General features: G+C 38.3%; 1 protein-coding gene across 13 annotated transcripts in view; it reads left to right on the top strand.

Annotated features, from left to right (window-relative positions):
- atp2b2 (ATPase plasma membrane Ca2+ transporting 2) overlaps positions 1-25,900 on the top strand; it is a 137,689-nt gene that overhangs the window by 56,173 nt on the left and 55,616 nt on the right. For 10 of the 13 annotated variants that reach the window (XM_028445762.1, XM_028445773.1, XM_028445760.1 and 7 more), the window contains exon 2: positions 3,672-4,419. In XM_028445762.1, coding sequence (XP_028301563.1) covers positions 4,221-4,419 — 199 coding nt within the window. In that variant the 5' untranslated portion in view covers positions 3,672-4,220. Of the gene's footprint in view, positions 1-3,288; positions 4,420-25,900 lie in introns of those variants that run through there. The other 3 variants (XM_028445765.1, XM_028445764.1, XM_028445761.1) reach the window with 3 other exon arrangements.

Here is a 25,900-nt window from a genome sequence, read left to right on the forward strand (position 1 = left end):
GCTGCGAGGCAAGGGTTTGCTTTTGATAATAACATTAGTGATTAACTTTATATAGACTCTTAAGTATAAGGCAATCGATGTGTGTGACATAATGGGTTCCTGATGTCATTAAAAATAAAACAAATATAAAGAAGGCACACGTGTTCATCATCAAAAGCCAATCACTATTGATATGAGGCTGAGTTGTGATATTGCCAGAAAGTGTGATTTTTACATGTTTTTGTGAAAAACATTAGACATTGAAGGCTAGCATGCTATTTTTTTTAGTATCTTATCTTGTTTTTTTTTTTTGCAAATTTTTAATATTGTATAATGATGTTAGAGAGTTAAGTGACAAGTAGAGTAGTGCAAGTAGAGTGTAGAGTTATATGCATTTAGGATGTTTCAAAACTAAATTTATATCTGAACTGGTCAGATGACATCCCCAGCCAAAAGATGATTGGTGTCAAATTACAAACACTTCTCTGTTACTAGCGAAGTGTAGAATAAAATAGGAGGTCCCTAGAAGCCGAGGAACCCAAAAGACATAGACAAGGCAGGCTGTCTCGGGCCATTTTGGGACCTTTATAAGGGCTGCACAATTAATGATCGCTGGGCTCACTGTGCTGGTGGCCAGAGTAGAGGGTAGTTTAGGTAGTTTCCACAATTGTTATCAGACTGGTTCAGTAGTTCTATTTCAGAACATTTGTTTCGATGTCTCACTATGGGATATATGCCGCCGCATCATATCTCAGAAGCCTTATCTCATTACGCCTATCCTGATTGGCTGGTGAAATGTATTCATCCGGCGCAGGTAGTCCTGCCTACTATAAGTAGAGTGGGCGGGGAATTCAAAAGCATATCTTGTGTTGCAGCAGCTGAACTGTCCACAGGTGGACCTCTTGGGGTCCGTCGCCGGACGCTGCTGTCGATATCTTTTTTTTCTCTGCTTTTTCGGCCACACCAGGTCGACCAGTGTTTTCTCTGCCGCCGCGCTTGGTATTACACTGCTTCAATGTCCTCCACAGCGGTCGAGGGCCGACCACTGACGGACATGTCTTCAGCTCGGATCACCGACGCCACACCACGGCTGTCGAGCACAGGACGACAACACCAGCTCGGTGACGACACGCCCTTGCCAGACCACATGGTCACTAAGGGCTGGGTGTCAGCCCTCCGTTAGCTTAGCGGCTAGCAGCCTCATGCCAACGCTAGCTAACCTCTTCCACCTGCCTGCATGCCTGCACAGAGGAGAAGATGGAGGGAAAGGCCCCACACACACATCAGGGGGTCTGGAGGCTCAAAGGCTAGCCTCTGCAGGTGTGGAAACAAAATCTCGAGCCGGGACACACGCCAGGTTTGCTCAGGGTGCCTCGAGCTGGAGCACGCCCCCGGCTCCTGCCGCCACTGCGCCATCTTTACGGTCAAGAGCCTCCGTTGGTGGCTGGCACGCCAAGTCAGCCTGTCGGCATACGGGTGGAAACCTTTGCAGCGTGTCTTGTGCTTTTTCTGCCGGAAGGGTCCGTCCAATTCACAATAACTGTCAGAAAAATTGCAATTAGGTTTTTTTGTCAAAATTGTGCAGCCCAACTACACGTAGTGTTGACCTTCGATAACATACAGTATGCAGACAAGGTTTAAAAAAACAACAAAAACCTAAATAAAAGGAAAGAAATAGTCACTGAATGGACTTGTTTGATGTCTAAAGGCTGCAGTTACTAATCACCCTGTGTCTATAATTGGGCAGCATTTTATGTTTCTCAGTAAAATGTTTGATCTCACTAGATTTCTGAAGATATGCAGTGTGAACTTGTCTCTAGATGTCAGTAGAAGAACTTTTAGGTTTTTGAAGTAGTGAGGTAAGGCCTCCCCTATTGAATGCACTGGATTTTCTAGCACATCTAACTGATTTCTAATGCAATTGAAATCTAATCTGTTGAATGAAGAGACCGAGTCAATATCTTCAAGGCTTTTAGTTCTTTAAACGTTTCTTCTGTCTTTTTTTTTGCTTTGTGGCCTATTGTACTATGTTTGTTGAAGAAGCTGGTAATGTATTAGCTATTTAATTGAGGGTGATGCATAGTCTGAAAAAATAAAATGCTTTTGCAATTCATGTCAAATTAAAACCTGCTGTCAAACAGTATTTTTCTTTTAAAAGTAAATTACTAAATAAATACACAAAGTAATCCAATTAAGCTATCTGGGTATGCTTGACATAGCTGTTTAACACTTGAGAATAGCACTGGAATGAATTACTTAAAAAAGTCAGTCATACATCCATAAACAAAACCTCCCAAACTAAACTAACACCAGACTGACAAACAAAAAGAACAAGTGAGACTCAAACTCCTATACCTCACCACCAACAAAGCAAAATATTCAATGTGCACCAGATCAAATTTGCTCACCCAGGATTTGGAGATGGATAAAATTAAACAACCTAAAAGTGAAAGAGTCGGCTACTGATTGGAAGCCGATTTGTTTGAGTTTTTTAAGCAACATGTAATTGGTCAATATGTGTGCTTCCATCTGTTTGTCTAAACTGATATACTTGACTATAACTAAATAGTTGATATAATCTGTTTTTTTGTGATTTAAAAAAAAAAAATAGATATTTTCAACAAATAATTTCGTAATGATTCATGTAAGATATGGTACATAACATCTGAGGAGCCTCTTGGGAGGCGAAAAAGTGGGCTGTTAGTAGGAAGCCGAAATTCCATTTTGTTAATTCCTCAATTAATTGTTCCTAAAATTAGTATTTGAGCATTTTTTTTTCATTTTCATTTTTATTTAGAATTTTATCAAAATGTCAAAGTTTAAGCATGAGTTACTTCCAAATATGGATAGATGACAATTCTGCTGCTTCTATTTGTTTTAAGTTTAAATCAGTGATTTTTAACACTTAATACATATTTATAAGGTGTTTGGTGAATGTACAGATGAAGCTAGCAGGTTTTAGTACCTCCAAGAAGGTTAAGAACCATTAGTTTATATCAAGTAAAATTCATATTATGTACACATCCCCCTCAAGCAGCCACCCTTGGTGTTCCCCTGGGCACCAGACCAAAGAAAGTTAAGCACACCCCTGGCTATATCTACATTTATAGATGGAAAGCTTTAGGTCAACAGGTAAAAAAGTAATAATTGATTGTATTAGAAAGGGAACTATTGGAAAATGAAACAGAGGTAGCAGTAGGAGAGTGGTAGCAGCTCAGCTCAGCCCATCCTCCCAGTGACAGCGCAGTGTTACGTTCTGCCTGTCTGCTTTGTCGTCAGCCTCAGCCTCCCACCCGCACACACCTCCTCTCCTCTCCGCTATGCACCAGAAAGGAGCATTCTCCCTTCTCCCCTCTCTTTCATATCCTCTCCCCCTCTCTATCACCCTCTCTCTTTCTGTCAGTCTCTGTGTCCTCAGAATAAGGTTAGCAGCACTTGCAACAGTAGACAGAGACAGCTAAGGCAGTTACTGCAGCAGCCAAAGGAAGTTGTCCTTCACCCAGCGCATCATCTACCGCTGCATTCACCCCTACCCCGAGAAGGCATTGCTCACTCCTGTGCTCTTTTCTGTCTCTGCTCCTCCCTCACCTTCTGTTCTCTTCAAATTCATTACCCTCCTCCCTGCTTTCTTCCCTCCATCATCCATCTCTCTCTCTCTCTCTCTTTCTCTCTCTCTCTCTCTCTCTCTGTAGCAGTGATGAGGAAGACCACCATGTAGAGACAGAGAGGCAGCGGAGGAAACAGCAGAAAAGCAGCAATGGGACTCCACACATGGAGCAGGTTTGGACTGCAGCCGTGGTGAGCCTGAGATCTTTAGGACTTGCAATCACCATCTTTGCTCATCTCAGGACCTGACCACTGGGCTGTCCGACGCTTACCTGGATGCTCCGCACTTGTCTTCTGGCATCCCCTCCTCTCCTCCTTCTCTGCTGCACTCAACCCCCCTCTTCTGTTTATTCTCTTTGATGGTTTTTTGGGGTTGGTGAAATCTTTCTCTTCATTCCGAGAAGCTGCTGATTTATTTTAGTCTCTTGGATTTTTTCTTCCCCTCAAATCCCACTATTTGCTTACTGTCCTACAAGAGGGTTTTTCCTGTCCCCCATTTTTTTTGGTTGCGGTGGCCCGCCGATTACCATTTTAGATTTTTTTTTTAAATGAAACTGAGCTTTTCTGTGCAAGCTTTTTGCTCAATAAATTAGCAATAACATAAATTATCCTAACTGACATAATTAGCTGACATCATGGGGGACATGTCCAACAGCGATTTTTATGCCAAGAACCAAAGAAACGAGGACAACCATGCAGCGGGCTTCGGCTGCTCGCTCATGGAGCTGCGCTCGTTGATGGAGCTGCGTGGCACAGAGGCAGTGGTCAAGATCCAGGAGGACTACGGAGGAGTTGAAGGACTGTGCGCACGACTTAAAACCTCACCCACAGAAGGTCAGTGTTAATGCGTTTTTGCTGTTTTTCTTGTTGATTAATCTGCATTTAAAGAGAAGACTTAGCAGTAAAAACTAATGATTTCTAATATTGTTATGTGTTTTTTATTCTCTTGTGCACGCTGTTGATTGCATTTTGTCTTTGTCTGATGGTTTTGGTCTACCTGCTTTTTTTGACATTGGGAAGAGTGCAGACAGGCAGGAAGCTTGAAATGCGTAAGCACAGCATCATAGCAGCTTGTGAAGGAGGGAGTCCCGTTTGAGGGGAGTAATGGAAATTCTCTTCAGCAAGCTTGTGCTAGACCTGTTTAGTATGCAAAGAAATTCTCTCTGGACAGTTTAGCCCCCCTCACTCCCCTTCCCCCACTAAAAGCATTGCACCCTCAGTTGTCATCATCCTGATCAGCCTGGGCCTAGTTAGTATTGCAGTGAAGCTTTTAGTCATGTTAGATGGCATGTGTTACATTTGACAGGAAGCAGAAGCTCACAGTTGTCTTCTTTTCTTTGGGAAAAGATTGTAAATGACAATATTTCACAAATAATTACAATTTAAAACATATAATCATGACTCAGTCAACAATGTAATCTTAAGGAGATATCAGCCCAGTCATTGATCTGCATTTTGATCCATACCTTCTTTATCTCCAAATGATACATAGAAATGATCTCCTGCATTTCAACTAAGTCATTTGACTTAACAAGGGTGTAGATTGTATTTTCTTTCAACAAGTAAAACTTACAAAGAATTATATGATTATGTAATAGTCAATTCTAACATGTGATCAGCCACCTCTAGTCATGTTGGGATTTCCTATTAGTATTCAGGCAGTGTCACCAGTTTGACTCCAGAGGTACCAAGTAACACATTATGCTTCTTGATTCTCTTAATTGTTGATCTTGCCAATGTTATATTGTTTTTTTTCTGCATTTTTCTGAATAAACAATTAATCAATTATAATTGAATTAAACTAAAGTACAAGTGGGATTGATTGAGAGTGGAGACCAGTTCCTCTTGGTTGGTTTCCTTAGTACATTGAGTAATTTGTACACCATGCACAACAAGCATGGTTACTAAAGTGGTGCTTTGCACATGACCATACTGTATGTCCCCATCAGGAATAAGTAAATGTCACAAGTTATTCAGGTGACAGACTAATCCAAAATGGAATGATATTCAGCTTCCTATTGTTAAAGCACCAGCTGAACTTGAAGACAAAAACTCAGGATGCTCATCACACAACCGTCTTCTCAAGAGTGAGTGAATATTTTCAACCTTTCAGAGAATATTTTGTGACATACAGGCATTTTAGGTAAGGGTTGGATAGATGGATGTTAAAATATAATTAAAATATGCAGTTATAGACATGTTTTCATGTATTTATTTTTTAAACATAGAATCACTAAAGCTTTTGATGTAGTTAAACAGGAGAAACGACATTGCTCTTTATTTTGTTAGATTTCACAGTGACCAGATGGAAACTACATTTGATCACAAGTGTCCTTGAAATACAAGGTCTTCTTGTAATTTATGCAAATCACGCACACATTACAGTTGGATTTACTGCAGTTTATTAAACTACTCAACATTTGGAGAGTTTTTAAATTTCACCATTCACGTTTTGGTCCAATTATTTTAAAGACACTTCATTGTTTTCACTACTCATATCTTAGTTATTCATTTGAATTATTTATTTACTCCCCCCCTCAGGGACAGTAACTAAATGGATAGTGAGTAATGGTATCTGGTACACTTTACATTTGGCTCCCGGTAGTTTTTCTGACCCCTTGTGCTACAGGCTAGCTCCACACAACATATGTTACCTCAGAAATATGATCATGTTACTTACCCTTGAAGGTATGTTGCAGCACTTGCTGTCAGCCTGAGTAGCTTGTGTATTGCTCATGTGTCCCAGAGGTCTCATTTGGATGGTGAGAGGCCCTGAGCATGGTTGACCTATTAGCCCCGTATAGTGTTCCCTATTCCATTGCCTTTTGCGTGATTGACCAAGATAAGATTCCATTTCAGTGTCTGCGTGTGTATGTGTGTTCTTTGACACACTTTCACTGAGCCATCATCAGTCTGTCCAGCCACAAAAAAGAAAGGACAAAACCATTGGGAGAGAGATAAAGGATAACGAGTTTTAAAATTCATATGAATCCTTTGATTTAACTTTATTCCTTAAAGGTAAGATCTGGACTCAAATATACTGCACAGATATAATGCACTTAGGATTTTAGCCTCAAATAGCCACTGCAACAATTTACCTAACTTTAGTTCAATAGTGATTACAAATTTAAAAAAGCATAAAATTCCTCAAGCAGTTTAATATTGTAGTCAATTTTCTGGATTAAAATAAATCACATAGACTGAGGATGGGAAGTAATGACCCCCCAAAACCTCAACCTAACCTCGTCATTTTCACTACTTATATTACATTTTAAAGAAATAATTGCAGAAAAGATTTAGACTGAAGTGTATAGCCCAGGGGTCGCAACCTCCAGCATCATATGAGCCATTTAAGCCCCACCCACCAAAGAAACGTGTGGCTGCGAGCCATAGATTTATCACTATTCATTAATAAATAATAAGACACACAGAGAACATACACATCATATAATAAATAAATAAAAAGATTTATTTATGTGTCTTTGTGTTTGTGTGTCTTTATGTCACAGCAAACGGCTGTGAGTTGATATAATGATGTTTTACTGGAATTAGTTTGCACTGTAGCCATTTTTTACTGTGAAACAGGAGAAGCAGGTTCACTAGTGTTTTGATTAAACTGGTGAACTTTATTACTAATGACACACAACTATTAACCTTCAGGCGGTTTTAGACCATCAATGCTCTGGTTAAGGGCTGCACGATTTTGACAAAAAACCTGTGATTTTTTCTTTTTTGCGATTCGATTTATGATGTTTTTTTTTAAATGTTTTTCACATTTAAATGCATATGCGTTTTACTATAATTAAACAAAAATCTACGTCAAAAATAAAAATGTAATTTTAAATAATGAGTAAGATACAAATAAAAGGTAGATATAAATTTTACTGACATGGATTATTCTGACCCCTCCTTTTTAATTATTTATGTCATATAAAGATGTATGAGAGCTGAAGGCTTTTGATACTGTTGATCATAGACAGTTATAGACACCGTTTCTGGAAGTTGGTAATGTACAGTACAATAGGCTTTTATACGCAGTTTGCTTCTGCCTATACCTTTCCATTAATTACTCAAAATATGACTTGCTGAACAAGGTTTGGGAGATGGAGAGTGGTCTTTTAAAGGTGATTGAAGACGCAGAAGCTCTTTGGTTCCTAACTGCATCAGCAAACCTATCCATAGTGTCACCAACACACTGCAAGTGTCCCAGATTGTACCATTTAAGGAGCCATGTATCTGGCAACTTATTAAATAATCAATATAAGTCTGGACTCTCTTCAATCTGGGCATTCTTTGGATTTTAATTTTTTTTTTTGCAAATCCTGTGTCTTCCACATTAATCTTCTCCTGTGATAAAACAAAATAAATACCAATAAATAAAAATAATAAAAATAAACAAAAGTGAATGTAAAAAATAAAGTAAAATACAATTAAAAGGTAGATATACATAAGTTGTACTGTGAGGAAACAAAATAAATACTAATAAAAAAGAAAACTATAATTAAACAAAAATCTATGTCAAAAGTAAAAATGTAATTTCAAATAATGAGTAAGATACAAATAAAAGATAGATATAAATTTTACTGACATGGATTATTCTGACCCCTCCTTTTTAATTATTTATGTCATATAAAGATGTATGAGAGCAGCATTGTCACCCAGGTTCCCCTCAATGGTTTGTTGTTTGTTTTGATCAACTTAATTTAAATGAACCTAATCTAAATAATTCTGATGACATCATTCCAAACTATAATGATTAAACAAAAATAAATGGACGCAAGGATGCATCAGTTATTTCACCACTAAGGGCCAGAATATTTTACAGTATCAGAAGTTATCATTAACCTACGACGTTTCAGACTCTACAATCCCTGGAATCGATGGTCTTGTCCACAACAACAGAACAATTTTTCCCAAAGATCTTTTGTAGCTCTGATAAGACGTTGTTTAAACACTGAGGAGGTAAAACTGATTAAAGCTGCTCATGTTTTCACGGAGTGCCGCTGCGCTTGACGAGAAACGGTCGGAGCTTCACAGACAGGTTAAAGTGAAGCGGGCACTGGTCGGCTCTGATTTAGGAGTCAGTGATGATTTGCATAGTTTTTTGCCAGGTTAGACAGTGTTTCGGGTGGTTTAGGTGGTGTTTGAAGTGGCCATAACGAGAGTGAGGAGGGAGGTGCATCTAATGAGCGCTCCGCAGAAACATTTCCCCAAAATAAGACGTCCTTTTCCTCACGGTGACGGCGTTTCAACCCGATTCTGTCCATTTCCGCGCAGGAGATGGCCACCTCAGTACCACCTCTCCCCTCAGCCATGAGCCATAAAAAAATAATAGAACATTGGTTGAATATATTATAAACAACATTGTAGGACCCCATTGCAAGTTTTTTTTTTCACATTCCACTGTAATGTTAAAGAGTGAGGCAATGAATGAACAAGTTTTAGCAAATTTACTACACAGCACCAGCACTTAGGGGGCGGGGCTTCCCTAAGCGCTAACACTGCAAAAGATCTTATATTGAGTAATAACACTCCTGCTCACTTTACATCTTTGACCTGAAGCAAAGATTTCTCCTCTTTTGGTACCAATATTTTGCAGTAACTGTGCAAGGTTTATGTTGCATGACAGCAAATAAGCCTGATGTCGTACTTGATGGTCAGAGGGACACGGTGATTGGTCGCTAAGTGAGCCACAAGTGGGTCCTTAGCCATAGGTTGTACAGAACCTGGTATAGCCGGTCGCCTACAAATCGTTCTTGGTACTTAGAGTGTACCGATGTACCCATGGGTACTCGTCAGCTAAATGTATGCAGCGTCCTGCTTGTGTCTTTGTTCCAATCTGGCTTTGAAGTCCCAGAGTTACTGTTTATATGCAAACTATGACGTAAGAAATGGCAGATTATGATGGAAGAACGTGCTATTCAAGCATCAAATGCTTAATGGAGTTTTAGCTCACATTACAGTAATCGGTATATGAAGCAATAAACGAATGAAAAACAGACTGAACGCTTTTGTTGATATGACTTTGGTTGTTATGTAGCCCTGTTTTAATTCCTACATTTCTCACTCGCTTGTTTTGCTGTGTTGCGGATCCCTAGAGGTACGAGGCATTTGTGAATATGTCCGTATTTGGAAACTAGGACACCGGACCATGTCCTCGACAAAAAAGGCGTAAAGCGCTTGGACCTAATTGCATACTGTTCATGTTCAAGTTACATCACTAAATGTACAAACTATAACAAAACAAATCAACATGCGTCTGCTTAACTGTACACATGAGAACTGTCTGTGCAGCAGTTCTTTAATATTCTTTTCAAACACATTCATCATTATTGTGCTGTTCATCTGAATGTGGAAGCAAGGTCATGCTAGATGTTGCAAAAAAGCCAAGGAATACCTGGATGTCTTTCTTTGTACAATGGTTAAGCGTGATAGTGACATCCTCCTTTAAAAAAAAGCTAAAACGCACTTATTTTTACTCAAACTTTGCGATGTGTTTAAGTGTTGGAGATTTAGTAGGGGTTAAAAAACACAAAGTGGATTTTCGTAAAATATTACATAATTGTACAGTTTGTACAAATGTTTTACAATTACTTGAAAGTTCTTTGGTAGCAGCTAGTAAAAAGTGTTGCATGTTGAAACTTAAACATTTCCTACCTTTTTCGATAGTCTTCATTCATTATCTTACCCTCTAATTATAATTACAGTGAACATTTAGTATTCAAGTGCTTTTCAAACTGGTAACCCTTCGTACTATTCAGAAGTGGCTTGTGGTTTCAGAAAGGTTGGTGACTTCTGCTTTAGATGAAGGTACACACTGCATGCTTAGTAAATAAAGATATTGTTTGCAATGTTAAATACACTTAAAGAAATAGCAAATTTCAATGAAATTGATGAATGTTTTATTGGTCTTTATTGATCTGCTGAAGGCTTTTGATACTGTTGATCATAGACAGTTATAGACACCGTTTCTGGAAGTTGGTCGCCCAAAAAGTTGATAATGTACAATAGGCTTTTATACGCAGTTTGCTTCTGCCTATACCTTTCCATTTATTACTCAAAAAATGACTTTAGATTTTGTCTGAAATGTTTATACTCCACTAGTGAATTCACCAGAAAAGCAAGAGGTAGACCATGGAACGTTAGAGCACAGACAAAAGCAAATAATTGGAGGACAGAATCTCCAGAAGCTCTTTGGTTCCTAACTGCATCAGCAAACCTATCCATAGTGTCACCAACACACTGCAAGTCTCCCAGATTGTACCATTAAAGGAGCCATGTATCTGGCAACTTCTTAAATAATCAATATAAGTCTGGACTCTCTTCAATCTGGGCATTCTTTGGATTTTTTGGAAATTAAAAGCTACAAAAGCCAGCTGCTGAAATAGAAAAGTGTGTGGCAGTGTGAGTTCTTTATTTCCACTCTCTCCTTGTTCCATAACTTCAGATATTATCTACGTCAAATCTTTCCCCTGACCTTCATCTGCCTCTACCTTTCATTTGTTCTCTCTTCCTTCTTCCTCTTAGCACACTTTTTCCCCGCCTCTTTCCTTTTTCATCTATTTCTTCCGCTCCCATTTCTATTTTAGTGTATTGGCTAGTCTTTGGGTTCCCAGTGGGCCTGTGTGCAGCGTAACCTAAATAGACATGTTCTACATCTTTAACCTTCGTTCTGTCTATAACTAAATTATGTGTCAGTTACAATGTCAGAGTGCTGTGCCAACGGCCACAAGTTGTAAATTATAAAAGATTGTGACCATTTACTGCATGCTTGGGTATAAAAGTTGTGACATCAATATTGCTAAAATATATACACGTTCTTTACCAAAAACATTACAATCAGAAAAAGACACATTTATGGACTAACATCAATTAGTGGCTTACAGAACACTATCATTTTTATCCAACATAATATATTCAATATGACAATACATGGCAAATTAGAGTCGAGTTCCTTTATGTCCAACTATGATGTGACTAACAAAATGAAGAAAAAAAAAAACTTTGTAGTAATGTACTCCAAAAATATTAACCAAAATTACTGAAAAATGAGGAATGGAAGAACAAAAAATTCTTAGAAAAAAACAAAACTGGAAACTTGGTCTTTGGTCAACCCATTTCTGGGGCATTTGAGGCTTCCCTGGTGAAGGCATAGTCTCCTTGACACATGAACCGCTACGGGAGAGAGGAACAAAAAATGGCATTTTTTGAAATCGACACTTTGTGATATTTCTTCACATCTACTGGACTGAATAAAGATAGGATGGACATTTCAGGACTTTATTCCTTAGATGCAGTCAGTACAGACAGGGAAGTAATAGTGGGCCATTATCACTATTGCCGGGTGAAAATCACCCAAAAGTGTGCCTGTAGGAAAAAGCAGACTTTGGAGTAAGGAAACATTCACACCTTCTAAAACATCAGAGAAGACGCTGAAAGTACCCCGGCTCGCGCCACGGCTGTAGTCTATGGGCTGGAGCAGCAGCCGCCATTGCCGCCCTTTCTTTCCTTATTTCTTTCTTTCTTTCTTTAGTGTTTATTATATAATATATATATTTATAATATTTTTCTGAACGGCTGTAACACAAGTAATTTCCCCCGATTCTGATTAAACAGTAAATATGTGTGGTAGTATTTTTCTTAGAACCATGTACCGTATTACTAGCACCATTACTTTTTTGTTAAAAGAAAAGAAAAAAAGAAAACAATGACAAAACAATGATGCAATGTCAGTGGCACAAACGTAAAGATTTCTGGCTCTCAGTAGCTGTAGACAGAAGAAAGATCAAAGGAAAAGATAGAAAAGAGGAGGGACTAATAAGGTATACGACTGGCAGCGTTTTTTCTTTACACAAAATAATCCGAACAACCAAACGTGAATTTGGCTTAAAAAAAGAATTCATCTCTTAAAACATTTGTTCTCTAACTGCTATTATATTCTTAACATCTTGGAATAGCTTTCTTGAACATATTGCTAATACCGGGTGCAAAACTCAGTGCGCCGTGCACAGGATGCCAGTCTGTTTCAGTGCTAACAACGAAAGAAAATCACAATTACTACTCCAGCTAATTTAGAGACTCAAAATAACCAAACATACATGTTTATGGACCTCTGCAAACCACAACACAAATATTTCCATACAATCCTTCTGTTCTTAACTCATTTTTCTGTCTCTTTTAGTCTTCCTTGTGCACAGACCACCTCCTCATTCCTTTTTCTATCCTCCCTTCTCTCCATCCACCATCCCTGATGATCATTATAATCACATCCTCCAGTCGCAGCACTGCAAGCGTGTTCCCCTCTGACGCAGTCTATTTAATCTTTCATCCCACAAGGGATCTCTCACATGGAACCGCCATGTCTTTAATAAGGACTATTTCTCCTGCACTGCTTGTCCTCCCCCCCTTTTCTATCTGCCCTCTTGTCTCCTGGCCTCTCTCAGTGGCTCTGTAAAACGGCTGCGAGAGCTCGGAAAAGGAGAGAAAGAATGAAGCAGAAGGCAGCGAAAGAGGAGTGAGAGAGCGGGATGGCTCTCAAAGGAATGATTATAAATGATACACAGCCATTTTGCTTTTTGCGTAAGCTCGCGCACACAAGCACGTGTGCACATGCGTGTACATACAAAACTGCTCTCAGAGGTGTACTTCTGCAGTGTTCTGACCGGCAGTGACCTTGAGAAAGCAAAGGCAATGTTGTGAAAATGGTGTCAATGACTGCAAGAGCTCTGTGCAAGCTAATACTAAAATGTTTAAGATAGTGATTCACAACCATAGTGCCATGGCACACTAGTATGCTGTAATAGATCATCTGGTGTGCCGTGAATAAATAGCCAATTTAATTTGGTTTGTTAAAACATAACTGTAATTTCTTAACATAAAATGCAGTCTATCCTACAACTGTTATTGGCAAGGTACTCCATACACTTAGCCAAGCCAAAATGTAGCAGTATTAGTAATATAACAACCTTCTAATATAATGCCAATTGTTTGATTTTAGCAAGATTTTATTTTTGATATACGGTGGGCTTAGTCAAAGCTTAAATAACACTGGTGTATATGTGCCGTCTTTTTGTTATACTTAGGGGCACCATGTCTGCTAATGGCTTTACAAACTCAATCTGTTTATTAAGAGAGAAACATTATGCTTGGTTTTTAAATAAATATCGTGTATTTTTTTCACGTCTAAATGTTGTACTTAAAGACCTACAGTCAAACCTTTTAGAAAATACATCATAACATTTTATACTTCCGTTGTTTTTGAGTGCAACAATAGATAAGAGATATAACATGTTTTTGAGATAGGAAACTTTTTAAAACAGATATAAAAGTTTGGGTAATGTTTGAGTTTATGCTTTGCCAGTCAGTCGCAGCCGTCCTTCAGGAAACATTTCTATCTCTCATTCATTCTTCCTCTGTATTCTTCACTAGGTTGGAATTTTCTCAGTTTGTCCCCTCATGTTTTTAGCTTTCTTGTACAATGGCCACATGTGTCAAGTGTCATTATGAACTTAGCTTATGATTGACAGGAATCAAACTACAAAATAATGCAGATTATTTATAACAACATTTCTATGGGAGTTGTCTTAAATCTCCCTAAAGACATTTACAAGACATGTGCTGAATTTTTTGTTAAAGGGATCCTCCACAGTTTTTAGAAAGGTGGCCTAAAACCTTGGAAATGTCGTTATTAGAAGATCTATGCCTAAGAAAACGCATTATTTTGCACCATATTTGTTTTATTAACTTTTTTAAATGGGACCGCTTTACCGTTTTTGAGTCATTGATGACGCGAATCGCCCCTTTAGTCCATTGAGTTCTATAGGAGGTGAAACATTCAGGATCATTTAGAGCAGCAGTATAAGTGATGGTATCACGCCAAGAGCTCAGAGCAGCAGTCCGATCCTCGTTGCCTGTATTTACATGCAACCGGAGCTCCTCTTCTCCACTTCATGCTGTCTTTCCAAAAAATATGCCTTGAAACTTGCCCACAACTTTTAAATCAGTGCCTATCACTCTTCACTGTAGCAGTTCCCTCAAGGGTCTCGAAGCCAAAATATGGCGCTTAGGGATGCTTCCATCTTGCAAATTTGTTGTCATTTGGAGCCAGAGTCTGCGCAGTAGGTTCCAGTGGGAGGAGCCCTGGTAACATCCCCCGCCCATTTAGCGTACTACCCTGATGACTTACGCAAGCCCTACTACGCCAGGAACATAACTATCTTTCCCGCTGGAAATTCTACCAATGGCTTGTTCAGATCATAGAGGTTAGTACGAAACCACAATATATTTCAACTCAAATATCTAGTTTAATGGCGTCTCAGCTTTCCTTCACAACGGAACTGCTTATGCTATTCACAAAGAGAGCTACGCAAGATCTGCGGCTTTCAATTATTGTCATGTATGACGTAAAATCCCATTTTTCAACCTCAAATAACTTATTTAAAACAAACTTCACAGAAAAATGAGCACTTGAACACAATGTAGGGTGATAATAACTAATGACCACAGCAGAGATTAGGTTTGAAGTATTTTAACTTAAGTTTGACCCACATCATTATCATAGAGGAGGCGGGGTTTATGACCTATACTGCAGCCAGTCAGCAGGGGGAGCTCTAAAAATAAAAGCTTCACTCAAACGTGGAGCTTGTCCCGACAATTCTTTACAGTCAGTGGACCATTATTGCTCATTGACATCACAGCCATTGACTTGTCTTCTTTCAAACATGCATTTGGTGCTGGGTGTTTCCACTCATGCAAACATGCACCTTGGGGCTCATGTACAAAGCGTGCGAATGCACAAGGTTGCCACATTTTCTTTTCCACGGCAAAGTTGAAGAGTGAAATGGCTTGAGAAATGTGTGGTGCTTCACGCCAACTTCAAAGCTGGTAGAGTCCCAGATGCTGGGGTCATTTAAATATAATTTGCATATCTAAATGGGGCCGTGGACAGGGATGGGTTGGATACTGAGAAATGTGGGCTCAATTTCACGTTGATTCAAATGTTCCAATGAAATGTTTGCATTTATCCATGCGCACAGATTCATACATAAGAATATTTTTGCATGTTTGTTTTTTTTAATCTAAGCGTATGCCACTTTTCAAGCAAGTCTTTTGTATATTTAGTGGTCAATAAGCCGCCTTCTTCCAATGTGCTATGGCCCAGTTCTTATAAAATATCTTTTTTTTCTCTTAGCTCAGAGGTGGTTCGTGTTAATATAGCTTGTATGCAACAACTGTGCAATAATGCTGTGTGCTCTTTAAAGAAGATCTTGTTACTTTACGCTTCTATCAGATTTTCATCAGCATCAGGTAGAGCATTAGTATTATCGTTTTTTAAGCTTGTGGTTTACTTAAAAGTACATTGATAGAGTTTGTGAAAGCATGTGAGTGCACTCATACAGTGGCTGGACATGAGAATGTCATCGCTCTTAGGTGATGCCTAAATGAATGAAGAGAATACAGTAGATGCCCTTGACTGTACTGCCCTGTTTTATCACAGCTTGCAGATACAAGGCAAGGCAAAGCAAATTTATTTGTATAGCGCATTTCATACACAAGGCAACTCAATGTGCTTTACATGATCAAACAGTGCAACTGAAAACATTCAACAGCTTAAAAGAACATTGAAATCAGCAGCAAAAGCATTTAAAATGAACAGTAAAAACATTACATACAATATTTATTTAGTAGTTCAGTAATTAATATTGTTACATTGAGACAAACTCAGACCACATTCACACTAGATTGTGGCAAAGAAGTGAACTCTGGCTCGCTTCTACAGTTTGTGTACATTTAGCAGCATGGCATTTTTTACAAACCACCTGCGTCTTGTCAAGTTTACCATCATTCTACGCCTGATTTGAAGTTTTTAGGTGCGTTGTAAATCTCATCAATAGTTGCAGCTGCTTCTCTCGCTGACCTCCGTGTTTCTGTAACTTTGTTGCTGTAGAAATGTACTTCCGGGTTTCAGTCCGTGTTCAAAACAAAACGCGAGGCAGTGATGGTGCATTCAATGTGCCTCGGAAACACAGGATGGAATGAAATACAACAAAATCGCCCCTCAACTCTGAAAACAGGAACAAGCGAGTGAGAAAATGGATGGATAGATAAAAAATCAATTCAACCATGGATTTTACCCATGCAGGCACGCAGTGACCGCTGCATCACGATTTCACCTGTAAATTGTATCGATGCACACTGAATGAATCGATGCATGTTTGTATCTAGATACCAATTCATATCGATTAACCTCCACATCCTCACTGTGTATGTTGCTCTGCGATGGACTGGTGCCCTGTCTAGGGTGTACGCCCACCATACTCCCAAAGAAAGCTAGAGATAAGTACCAGAAGACCCCCGAACAGGAGTAAGAGAGTTGGAAAATGGATGGATGGACTTGCGAAGTCGCCATAGCTTGTTTACTCTGCTGTTTTTGCTCGATAATGATCGTTTAAAAAATAATTAGGGAATTTGAGTTTTAGCCTCACTGACGGGGTTTTTCGTGTCAGTTTAAAATGCCTAAATAACACAATCTGAATGCAAACCAGATCGAGCCAAATGAAGGTGTTAAAATTCTATCTATCAATTCTAGCCCGACTGTCCTGATCTGAAAGCAGCGTACATTTTTTTTTTTTCTTTTTGAATCTTGAACTGTTTTTAAGCTAAACCTTAAGTACTGTATAAGTTTACTAAATGTTTCTCCAATTTAAAAGATGATCAAAAACATAAACTGGTGACAAAATAGAGTACAAATCAATCAATAATCTGAAAGTAGGGATGTAACGATTAATCGTAAGGCAGTTAAAAATCGATTCATAGGTATCAAGGTTCACATCTATATTCTGAAAAATGAATAGCAGTACTTTTTTTAAACAGCAGAGGGCCCTATAAATTTATCTTTCTCTTGTTTAAAAGTGTTGGCAGCAGGCGGAATCTGCTACTACTTTCTTTCTGGCAGCCTTCTACTCTTAAACATGTTCATAAATGGTTCCTTACCCCTTTAGCACCGAAAGAATATCTGTAATATTACGTGAATATCTGTAAAAGTCATGCCAACCGTTAACTGCATGCCAACCGACCATTGGGTTACCAGCGCCCTCTGCTGGTCCAAACAAATATCTGACGTAAATACAGTGCAATGACTGTTTTTTTAAAGTCCAATTGTTAAGTCACAAAATACATTTTTAGTTGTACTTAAACAAAAAAAAAAAGAACTATTATGCACTTTTGCATTGTTTAGTATAGAACCAGAATTTAAATGAATAGGCTGCTTCTTCATTTGTATTATTCCTTTATTTATTTTATTCAAGATTTATTTTTAGTTTAACTGCATTGTTTTGAATAGTTTATCAAAGGATTCTTTTGACAATGAAAAATAAAAGGAAAATAGTACAGTATTTTCTAGTTTTTTTCCGAAAAAAAGTAAAGGAATATTTTTCAGTCATCATTTGTCTACAGTCCCATTTTGTAAAATAAATCGTGAGAGAATCGTATCGTGAACCCAGTATTGTGAATCAAATTGTATCGGGAGTTGAGTGAATCGTTACATCCCTATTTCAAAGTGATCTTTGGTTTGTTTGTGAAACCTCCCCTAAGAAGACTGTGAACTCAGTCTAGTGAAACATTTACGAGTGGTTTGTGGCATGAGCTATTAATTGCATTAAGAAAAATGACTAATTTAACCTCCAACTCCTCATGAGATTAGTTTAGATAACAGTGTAAGGGTCAAGTATGTGGTTAACTGGATATATTGTTTTGATTGTATTGCTTTCTAATTTAAAATCTTTCTCTCTGATCACAGTCAGTGAGTCTGAATCAGGCTTTCATGTCACTGTGCAAGTTCTTCTTCAGAGTTTGACCCCGAGTGTGTCAGTGATTGTCTGTCTCTCTGTGTGTGCGTGTTGGCCCTTTGATGGATTGTGTGAGATCCCCACTGTTACCTGCTTCACACCCTGAGTAAAGTGGAATGGACTCAGCAGCAGAAATGTTTGTTCTGTTTGTGCGGCACCTTTGTGAGAAAAGAATGAAAACAGCTCTCAAATTCAGTTTTTAAAAAAAGTTTCCCTTAATATTTCTCATTCCAATGTTAGTGTAATTTGCCCACATTCTCTGACATTTCTAATGTCTGAAATGGCCCGTGGTTGTGCATGTAGATGTAGATGGTGAGTTGACATGCATGACGGAGCTTTTAGCTGGATATGCAGAGTCCAGGCCTATAACTGGCTTATTTCTTTCCATGTCAGCTCTTTTCCTGAAGTGACCTTTTTTCCCTTTTTTCTCTCACTGTGGGGCAGAACAAAGATGCTGCCATAGTTGTTCACGCAGGGGCATCTTATTCAATAGGGAATGGCAACAGTTCTCATTTTAAGTCAAATCCTGCCCGGTCTGACCTCATGGCACAAAGTATTCACCACTAAAGTTGGAGTTTTGTATCTGTGCATACAGCACAATAAAGAGAATCACAAGGCCTAACACACATTCACATCAGGTTAGTTTTACCCTCCTGATGACGTGTTGTTGCAATAGTAACCCTACTCACTAAAATAAAAATATCCAGATTACATAACATTCAATTCCAGTGTTTTTATGCATTGTTATTTATTGTGTACTGTTATTTTTATGTTGTTTTCGTTAAGGAGTTGCTACTCACATTTCATAAGTGCAATGACAATAACGCTTTTTTTATTTCCTATTTCTATTACATGTCATGTAATTACTTACATAGCTTATTTATTTCAGTCATTTTTTCTCAACATTCCTAAAGAATCGCTCCAGTCAAGTGTATCGCTGATTAAAACAAGGTAGAGGTCAAATCAAAAGCTTATGGCTTAATAACAAACACATATATGTTTTATGGTATTGGTAATGGTAACCATGAACACAAGCTATTATCACAGTTTCCTTTTTTTTCTTTGCAATTATGTTAGCACAATTAATAATATTTAAATGCTAGATTAGTTCATTATTAGTTATTAAGCTTTTATTAAAGTTATTACAGTTATTAGTTAGGGATTACACACGACAACACCCAATGGCACAGTCGTAAATAATAAATTATATTACATGTCTGTTCCCTGTTAGAAACATTTCAATCATCCACTATTTGTGCAGCAGATAGACCCTTTTTGACAGGCATCGGTCTCATAACAGGTCAGTCAACGGATTGTTTGTTTGTTCATTGATATATTTATTTTTATTATTTATGGCCGTTGACCATGGCTTTATACAAGCTGCATTCTTCTTCTACTGTTCTGAGCCGACAGGCAATAGGGGAACCCTACAGTGTGTTGGTTTACCTGTCATGACTATTTCATGACTCTCTCTGGTAATTTGAATATTAAAAGCTGTCTTTGTATCCAGACCTTATCCAAACCCCAAGGTTGAAACTAGAGCTTGACACATGGATGGGGGACAGCAGATTGACCACGAGCACCCTCCCCTCCCCTTTTGCCTCTTGGCCATGGATGCTGTTCATTTGCTTTCTGTCTCACCAACTTTCAATTCAGCAATTCACACACGTCTTGGTTGTTTTCTGCGTTGACATCTGACTTTCAATCAATTCATTCGAGAATCTATAGTCTTTTATTGTACAATGAAAATCCATAAATGTGTGTAATCATGGCAGTGATTTAAGATTTTAAAGAATAAGAATATCGGAGCTCAGTTATAGGCTGCATTTTTTTTTTATGCATTCAACGCTGCCATAAAACCACAATGTGATAGTTTACCAATTGTTGTTGTGACAGTACCAAAAAACTTGTCCATACATGAGGAGTCAGGAAACAAACTTGCATGTTTTTAATATTGAAAGAAAAATACAACAAGAACACAACTATGGATCAGGCTATTGCTTTTGTTTATTTAGAGGACTTGTACTGAAAAATAAAATAAAAGACATGACAATAACCACACTATATAGATTGATCTAATGTCAAATTCAAGGCCCGGCGCCTAATCAGCTCCATTAGAGCATCCAAATTGGCCTATAGGAGAAGCTGAAAAACATCAATCGTTGTATAAATTACAAAGTAAACTCTCAGCTGTAGATATCTGTCATTACAAATTGACAATATTTGCACGGGCTCGCATTTTTTTAGTGCTTTTAACATATGACTGCTGTCATTTTATTCACAAATTCTAGAAAGATTTCTTAATTTTTCTATAATCCCACAAAAGTCTACTAAAGATTAGACAGAAATTGGTCACACATTCAAGAAGTTTATAAATGAATATCCTGCAGGACTGCTGTCTGTCATTTGTTGCTTGAAAATTATACGGATATTTCATTTATATTGGGAAGTGCGAATTAGGGCACAGTAATCCTGAAGTAGCTTTTTTTTCCCACCCCTAAAATCTGCTGCCCACTCGGGATGAAACTGGTCTCTACTTGGCTCCAGAACAAAAATGAGTTTGACACCCCTGATCTAATTAATAGTAAACCTACTGGATCTACAGGATCACATGACTGTTTCATTTAGTCTTTGCGCTTGTTGATGTCCATGTATGTCAAAACACACTGTAGTACTTAATCTACTTCTCACATGACTTGCATTAGCATGGCTGCACATATACTTGTGATCAGAATCAGAATCAGAATATACTTTAATGATCCCAGAGGGAAATTACTAGGGATGGGAATCAAAAGCCGGTTCCTTATGAGAACCGGTTCCCAGTAATCCAATTCGTAGGAGTCGTTTGTTTGCTTGCCTGTTAATTCTACTTCTCGGTTCCTCTTAAGTTGCAAATACGTAACGATAAACTCCCCCAGGTCCTGTATATATTGTGTTTATGCTAGCACCAAGTGAAGCTCCTTCCACCATATAGTTGTTTGCTGTCCACCGCAGAGAATCTCCCTCCTCCACCCGCAGCTGTGCTGTCCTCTGCGCTATGTTTGTAGCATCTCTGTTGCTACGCTACTCACTTCCGGGTTCTGTACACTCGCGCAAAGTTGCTTCTTGCACAGACTTTTCTTCTGAAAACAACAAACTTCCACAAGAACACACACCTCGTCACAAGTAATCAAACATGGGAGACGGACTGGTACTGATTGTTGTCTTTAGTTTGCTCTTTCACACATTCACACACGGCTGATGACGTCACATGTAACAACCAGGGGACGGCGTCTCTGAAGGTCCATTTATAGATATGTAAACAAAGGCAATTAACTAGAGCTTTACCGTTTTAATACATTACAATAAGTGCAGCTGTACTTTTGGTTATTATGTCTCTTTTACAGAATAATTATTTGTTTTATGTCTGAATCAGTTTTGGATCAAGTTGTTCAAGTTCAAAAGGAGCACTGTAAATATTCTCAAATGTTTGTAGCCAAAGTGTCATATATTATATATATTATTATCCAGTGAAAACTATCTATATCTGGTGGATTAAAAAGGAGCTGATATCCCTGCAGAAATTTAAAGAGACAAAGATAATATAATAAAGAGTTGAAGCAAACAAATCCATTTGTATTATTTCTTACCCTCACCCAATGAGAATCGATAAGAGAATCAAATCAATAAGCAGTATCGATAATGGAATCGGAAACGCTAAATTCTTATCAATTCCCATCCCTGGAAATAACTTTGTCACAGTGGCTCAAATAAAATATTACTAAGGTAAAAGAAGAAACACCAACATATAAAACAACATACATAGTTAAATTTAAAAGTCAAAACACATCAAACACACATACTTGTGATCAAGCACATGCTTACTGACAAACACTTACTCAATGACTCTAAACAGATGTCTCATTTATGTTGTGTCCAGTCAGCGGGCAGTGAGCCAGCCAACATGGCACTGTTTGATGCTCAGATGGTGGAACTGATACACAGTGTGACTGAGAAACTAAGGAACTCTCTCTTTATTTTTAAACATACATTTAGACTATTTGGAATGTGTTGACAAAATAAGATTGATATGAAGATGTTAAATTCATATTTAGATTTTAAGTATGTTATTGTGTATTTATTTAGTCAGCCACCCATGATATGCCGCACCACACTGAAAATATCTGCTTTCCCATTCTACTAAACATGTGGCTCCCAATGGGTTCATTTGCCCAGTGTTACTAAAGTAATTACTTTTGGCTGTAACACGTGATGTGCCACTGAATTAATTTCACCTTGCCAGCAATGGTGTCACAATTACTTATGTACAAACAGATCCATTACTATGTTACTGTGTGAACAAAGCAATGTGGACAGGCTCAGTTTGTGGCTCTCCTGTATCATCAAACCATAGCAGCAGCAGCATCAAAGCAGCTCTCTTTCTGTCAGCAGTAGCACCAGCTGCTCTCACTGTGAACATTGTGGATGCAGCAATTGCACCATAAAATAAACAGACCACATCTACTCTCAATCATCCAATTAAAACACAAAAAGTTCACCTCTTCATATTGTTCATATTATGTGAAATGCTCAAAGCACATGGAATCATATTACATTGAACCTTAAAGGGATGTTTTTCCAAATGTGGCCTAAAACCTTTTAAATGTATTATGCCTAACAAAGTGCATTATTTTGCACCATATTTGTTTCATTAACTTTTAAAAATTGTGTTCTGCCATCTTGAAATCCCGGGAATGATGATATCACAAGCCCCATTTTCTTGTAAACATCCCATTGTTTCCTATTGGAAACAATGGGATGCTTTTCTGTTCAAAATGCCAATTTCTGCTGCTTTTGGTTGCTCTAAATAATAAGGAAAAGTTAAAGATGTTTACCAAAAGAGCATAAAACAATTAAAAAAACGGTAGTCCCTTGCGGCCTCGGTGTTTCGAGGATTTTTTTTACAGTGCAATTTTGGATGCATTTTTTTTTACAGTGTATGAACGCGCATTGTGTTCTGCGTCCTGATTGGCTAATGCTTCATTCACCCACCAGCGACACATCCAACTCGGTGAGTTTCACTACCTGCTGAAGCGAGGAGCTGCGCTCCTTTTTCTCCTCTCATAAATATAAACCACCAGTGATAAAAGTCGGTGTGATTAGCGGCTAATGCTATGCTAGTTCAGTGCTACAGAGAAAAGTTTTACCTGCTACTACAACCTCCTCACTGATTCTCCTCCACGCCTAATCCTATCTAGTCCGGTTATAAAGGCCATGTCATACAGCTCCAGGTGGTCACACACAGCTTCTACTCCATGGCTGAATGGGTGAACAGACCGGTGTCCGTGTTGACGGCCTGACGTTATTGTCAACAAAGACTCTGAATGCGTTCGGCATCAATGACTGATTGCTAGCAGTGTGACTCTGAAGTGCTGTATGTTTGAAAACAGGTTTATGTTTTAAAATCTACTAAAGTTTGAGAGTGTTTAAACAAGAGAGAAATGTTAATTCCTGTCTGAGAAAAGCGTATAAAGTGTGTGGTGAGGGGTTTTACAGCCTTAAAACATGTATAATGATTGTAAAAAATAAAGCTGACTATGCGGAATTCTCCGATTGCGGGTTATTTTTAGAATGTAACCCCCTCGATAAACGAGGGACTACTGTAGACAATGAAGCAGAGAAGAAGAGCTATCCTAAGATACTTTTAACAGTGCGCGGCTGTTGCTCTGATGGCTGATGTTAAGTGAGTATTCACGGACTGTTGAGGACACAAACCCTGGGAATGGAAGCCCTTTTGGGTGGAGATCCTTCAACAATCCATGATTATGGCAAATGGGGCTTGGAACGTCATCAATCACGTGATTTCAAGATCGCGGAACACAGGCTCTAAAATGGTAAAGTTGCCCCATTTTTAAAAGTTAAAGACCGTGTAAAGCAAATTCAGTCATTTTCTTCTAAACATATTGAATAGGTCAGAAATGTGTTCCTTAAAACATGTATTTGTGGAGCTAGGCTTCACAAACTGTGTTCAGGATTTAATGGGCGGGTCAGAAATCATCATTTGCATCATTAGCATAAACCCGACCCTGCTGCTGAAGCATACCAAAATGTTGCGGCCTCCAGCCGGTGCATTTTGGCTCCTAGCCAAAAACAAACCACATATTTGGACTTGGGGGAATAAAATGCGTCCGCTGGTGCCACATTTTTTATGAACATAACACTTTTTGCTTTGCGATAGTTCGTTTCGCCTCTAGCGGGCACAGTTCTGACTACTACGGAGAGATGCACATATTCGGACTTGGGCGGAGCAGACCTTTCCGCAGACACCTCGTTTAACCCGATCCGAGCACTTTTGGAAAACCAATGGGAGAAGCACTATCAACATTGGTTCCAGCGCCTCTAACTGACACGCCCCCAGCGTTTCAGAGCAGAGAGAAGTGCTTTTTTTTCCATGATTTTGAGACCTAATTTTCTATTCTTAGCAAATTTTTTCATCTTTCAAATTTGGCTCAGTGGTCAATGACACATGTTTCTGTCGTGTAACAAACTCAACACAAATTTATTTCTACTTTACTCAGACTTTAATGAAATTAAGATGGTTCAAAATAATATGTATTGTTAGGCATATATACATTTCAAAGGTTTTGGACCACATATGGAAAAACAGTGGAGGATCCCTTTAAGACACGTGTTGTGACCAACTCTGATTAAGCAAATAAACATCTTTAAATTCAAGTCGTTGTTTTACATGTTCCATAAAAAGTGTGTTTATGAGAAGAAACATGATGATTTTGTAATACAAATTATTAATGATGTGTAATAATACAATATAATGATAAACTGATCTTTTTATTTTGTAATAAGTTGCATAATGCTTCAAAGCAAGGATGCTTATGAGTCCTGTCCTGGAGAGCTCCTGTCCAGCATGTTTTAAATGGATTTCTGTTCCAACACACCTAAATCTAAGGATTTTGTCATTTTGCAGCTCTACAGAAAGCCTGATAATGAGCTACTATTTACAATAGGGTGTGGTGGACCAGGATAGCATCTTAAACATGCTTGATAGAGGATCTCCAGGACAGGACCTGGCCACCCCCGCATTGAAATACTGACTTACACTCTATAAATAAGTATTCATTTAAACTGCAATTCTTCAGTAACTTGTGTAACAAAAAAAAAAAAAAAAAAAGCAAATGACAATAGTTTTTTTCACATGTATTTAAAAATACAAGCATTGTTTTTGGAGAGCATTTGAAATTGTGTATGCGCTGGTTTAGATTTATTTGAGTCCTTTTCCCTTAAGAACAAATTGGCCTGAACACTATGTGCATGTGAAATACAACGAGGCTGACACCACAGCCTAAAAAGGAGTGTGTCGTGCATTGTGCAGTATTGTGCAGAATTTGGCTCAGATCTTTTTCACGATAACTCTTCTTTCCGTCATGACTGCAAATAAATATACTGAGTGAAGAGGACAAATGTGATGTAGT

Source organism: Gouania willdenowi, chromosome 5, assembly GCF_900634775.1.
Source record: "Gouania willdenowi chromosome 5, fGouWil2.1, whole genome shotgun sequence".
In the NCBI taxonomy this organism is placed as follows: Eukaryota; Metazoa; Chordata; class Actinopteri; order Blenniiformes; family Gobiesocidae; genus Gouania; species Gouania willdenowi.